Below are 4,506 nucleotides of genomic sequence, written 5' to 3' on the forward strand. Positions count from 1 at the left end.
GATTGAGTGGAGCAACCCTACCTAGATTTGAGGTGGCTGCAAAGTGAATTGCAGCCTGAGAAGTAAAGTACAGAGATGCAGCCAGGTTGGATTCAGGGCACCAAAAATGTGCTCAGCCCTAAGTGCTTCATTGCAGTATAACCCAGTGTGGGAAACTGAGAAAATCCACAAGACACCCAAAAACCGAACTTGTTTCTTATCTGTCGGAGTCCAGATCTAAATATGGAGGCCTGCAAATACATTGTAATCATTGTAAATTACATTTATCAGTAATTGTGCATGTCTTTAGGATTTAGTAGCACTTAGGGCCAGCTGAGATGGTGAACAGGCCTTTAGCCCTGGCCAGCTGCTAATCCCCAGGAAATACTGCCATAATCATTGTTGTTATGACAAAAAATGTCCTTTAATGTTCAGAGCCAGAAACTGCAAATCCTCCCAACAACCTGTGCTGTGCCTCAGTTTACCCCTTTGCGAAGCTGGGCTGGACACAGCTGTGAGGATGGAGGGAGGAAATGATAGCAAAGCCTCTTCAGTTAAATCTTGAACTAGAAACCTTCTATGCTCTTTAAATTTATATACAGAAGTATTGAATGTGAAGTATCTGGTCTTTTTCTCTTGTGATCTTCATGCTCTATTGACCTCATCCATTTGTCATTTTGGACTCCTGTTAATACACGAATGTGGTACAAGAAGGGTTGTTATCACTGTTAAAATGGCAGCGTAGCTAAATGGAGGCATTTTATTTTGGGGTAAGCTCCAAACGAGCAATGACACAAACTGTGCTTTGGCCAAATTCAAGGTGGTTGCAAATCCTGGATGTGCTTTGCAGGAATATTTATGGTTTGTTTTGCCAGTTTTCAAATATTTAGAATTGCAGTTGGTTTCGCCAGCTTTCCCTGTAGCTGCTGCGGGTGGAAAAGCTGAGGTGCTTGGGCCTTTCAGAAACTGTATTATTTGGGGGAATATGTTATGAGGAACATTATAGCCTAAGCTTCAGATTGTTGTATTTTCACCTAAAGAGGATGGTCTTGCCCTAAACTTTTGAGTTTCCTTATGCAAAATTCAAAGGGATATCTTGACTAAAGCAAAGAAAGAGACCACAAAGCTCTGACGTGGTAGTTTCCATCCTCCTGTATCTCCCCACAGGTATGGACTGCCATCTGATCCCATAACTTGGGAGTATCAAAGCTGTGAAGCCCAACTCCCATCCTCTGCTTTTATTTGCTCCTTGTGGCACCTCAAGTTCTTGTTCTCAAAAGAGTTCTCAAATCATCCCAACACCCCATTTATATGCTTGAAGCCAGCCCATGCCATAGAAATGGAAACACAGCTGTCTAAATGCTCAAATGCTGTATTTACAATTGTTATTTACTTGTATAAATGCCTCTGAGCTAACCTAATGCACTCAGGGACAGTTCCAGAGGCGTTACTGGGTGTTTAACCTGTGCAGGTTTACTTCAGGTGCTCTGTAACTCAATTTGCAGTGTGAATTTAAATGTTCTGCCAGGTTTTGCATATCAACAACACTTACCTTTAAATTCTGGACCAGCCTTGGAGGAGGGGTAATTACTGTGCATTTTGTAGTCCATTTAAGGATCTGTGCAGCCTGGCTGCTCTTAATTTTCTTTTTAGAGATCCTGATGAAATTTGTTTACCAGGCTGCTGAACGTAGGTGTCTGTATATACATCTAGAGCAATTATTCCAGTGCTATGAAACAAAATCATGTAAATAATTAGTACTGGAAGTCCTTACAGTTCAAATGTTGTTGCTTTAGATCAATTTAACTTGTTAAATAAGTTAAAAATAAACTTGTGAAGCACCGGCTTTGTAAGAGAAGGAGCGTTCCTGCTTGCTTTTCGCTGATTTTGAGGGGTAGAGCTTTAAACCTGGTGAACCGTAATGTTAATACTTGCATGATCAAGCAAGAAAGAACCACTTTATTTTACTTGCTTTGTCACAGACCTGTCCTAATGCTTGCCTGTTGGTTGTTTGTACAGTTTTTAAGAAATATTACTACCATGGGCGCACAGGAGACAGTTACTTGGAAAAAGCACGAACTGATGCTATTCCAAGCCTCGGCATCAATACCACCTTCTTGATGAATTCATCAGTGAGCAGATCCATGTCCCTAGAGAATCAAACAGGCACGCACGATGTGCATTATGGACGTGAAACTGCCGTCCTTAGTCTCATGTTGATGTTGGGTACCCTTTGGCTTGGTCATACGCTCTATCAGTTTAAGAAAAGGTGAGTTCCTTCAGTCTTAGAGTTCAGACTACTGATAATTTCATATTTACCTGTGAGGAATCGCTAATGGCTTAGATCTTAATTTTTTGTTTTTTAACCCAGGAAAAAGCAGGTGGAACTCTTCCAGTAGTGGCAGTGGAAGCCAAAGCCAGCGATGAACTTGGCTGGCCACCTGGAAAATGTTAGCGACAGGACAAAATGTTCGGTCACTGGACGATGCCCTTCCGTATTTGGTTTGGCATTGCAAAGTGACTTGTTAGAAAGCTTTGGGTGAACCGTGTATTTCATGGTGGAACTCCTGTAGCTGCCCCCTCCCCAGATGAACATGAGACCATTTTAGGGGAGAAAAATCCCTGACGGTGCTGCAGTGGGAATGTCCCTTCAGTGTGCTCTTGGGAATCCAATGTCCAGCTCTAACTTGGGTTTTATTCCCCTTGCTCTTAAAACTCTTCATTTGCAATGCTTGAGTAAGCAATTAAACTAAAGTGGAAATGAGACACAAATTGGTGCTTGGAAGACTCTTTTTTTTTTTTCCTAGCTTGCATCTTAGTTTCTTATTTCCTTAGGGGTTTTGCTTATGCATTCATCAACCTTCAAAGGCTATAGATTCCAGAGGATTTAGGGCTGAATTAGAGACTAATTCTTCACTTTAAGTATCTCTTTAGAATTGCAAGATTGGACTGAATTTTCACTTGTTAAAGCATTAACGCTGTCTGGATTAAGCAGTTGTCCCTACCGTGTGGTGCTGATGGAAATCTTGTGTCTTTCAATTGCAGCCCGTATTTGCATGCCAGAGTGCGTGAAATTCTGTCCGACTGTGCCTTACCGATTTCAGTTCTGACTTTCTCAGTTGTGGGCTCCTATATCTTCAAGGAAATTGAAAGTAAGTTGTATTTTCTTTCTCTGGTGTACGGGGGAAGCTATTTAGGGTGTGTGAAACAGAGAAATTAAATCTCAGGAAGGTTTTGCTAAAAAAATAGGTAAGTTCTTCCATTATAATTCACAAATACGGCATCTACCTCCCACTACCCCAAGAGCTCCGATTTCCTCAGTATTAGATTTAATTTATTCAAAGCCATAATCAAATGAGGCTGAGTGAGGGAGTTTTTTGTCTAAATTATTCCAGTGTGTGCTTTCTTTTCAACGTAATTTAAAGTATGTATCCCTTACAATAAAAAGGATCAACAATTTCTGGCGAAGAACAAAGGGCAGAGCAATTAGCAGGCAGGAAGGGTTGTTGCCAGTTGTACAGACGTAGAGTTGATGATCCCAGCCTGTCCTCTTTGTCTCCACTTCACGTGTTCGTAATTTAGGTGAAACGGTGCGGAGCATCTGGGCAGTTCTAAGTTCCACAAGGAAATCTAAAAATGAGACACCATTCATTGGCTGAATAGATCAGCTTTTCCATATCAGGAAGCGATAATGGGGACAGGAATTGCATTGTCCTGTGGTGACGTGAGTGGGTGATGTGAGGAAATGTATGGAAACAAATAAGAAATGGCTTTTTTTCCTATGATGGCCATTCCATCCAGTTGGATTGTAAAATGATGTGTGGCCATGTGTGATTTACCCCTAAGCATGGATTTCTTCCAGTGGCAGGAAAGTAAGAGCATTTTATACTAAAATGGCTTGCACAGCTTGTTGGATATGAGGAAGTTTTTTAAGCCGCCTTTGTCAGTTGATTAATTGAGCAGGAGTATACTGCGAGTTAGAAATAAGGTTTTCTAATCTGAAAATGCCTCACGTGTGGAAAACAAGTTTCCCTCTTTTGTTCAAGTATGTGTAATGCCTCACCAGAACTAGCAGTAATCTGTCAAATCAGGATGGCAGCCAAATTATGAGAGGACAGAGGAAAAAAATAAACTAAAACAGCCAGATGAGCCCATCTTGTAGGGCCTTCTGGCTCCCAATGTGCCAGAGCATCACGCCTGGTTTGTTGTGTTGTTTCCCCATAGTTCGTGATGTGGGTAAAACATTACTTGAGTCCGTGTTGGTTGGACAAGAAGGTGCCTCCTAACATCATTCCCTTCCTCCTTCCAGTGTCCAAATTTAACTACAACCCATCTGAGAGCTTGTTCGTGCTGGCCCCAGTCCAGTCCCTCTCGATCGGGTCCGTGATGAGCGCCATGGGGCTGGGTTTCCTCCTGTCGATGCTCTTCTTCATAGAGCAGAACATCGTGGCATCGCTCACAAATGCACCGGAGAACAGGTAATGCTTTCAGTACTCATCTTCACAGAATCACAGAATCGCTTGGTTG

General features: G+C 42.0%; 1 protein-coding gene across 1 annotated transcript in view; it reads left to right on the forward strand.

Annotated features, from left to right (window-relative positions):
* Positions 1 to 4,461, forward strand: part of LOC104548125 (sodium bicarbonate transporter-like protein 11) — a gene marked incomplete at its 5' end in the record, with an annotated part of 10,125 nt that extends 5,664 nt beyond the window's left edge. The window contains 3 exons of the mRNA XM_010194055.1: positions 1,999 to 2,248; positions 3,025 to 3,131; positions 4,289 to 4,461. Of these exons, the coding sequence (XP_010192357.1) occupies positions 1,999 to 2,248; positions 3,025 to 3,131; positions 4,289 to 4,461 (530 nt within the window). The remainder of the gene's footprint in view (positions 1 to 1,998; positions 2,249 to 3,024; positions 3,132 to 4,288) is intronic.
* Positions 4,462 to 4,506: the final 45 nt, after the last annotated feature.

This window comes from Mesitornis unicolor, unplaced genomic scaffold, assembly GCF_000695765.1.
Source record: "Mesitornis unicolor isolate BGI_N332 unplaced genomic scaffold, ASM69576v1 scaffold32451, whole genome shotgun sequence".
Lineage (NCBI taxonomy): Eukaryota > Metazoa > Chordata > Aves > Mesitornithiformes > Mesitornithidae > Mesitornis > Mesitornis unicolor.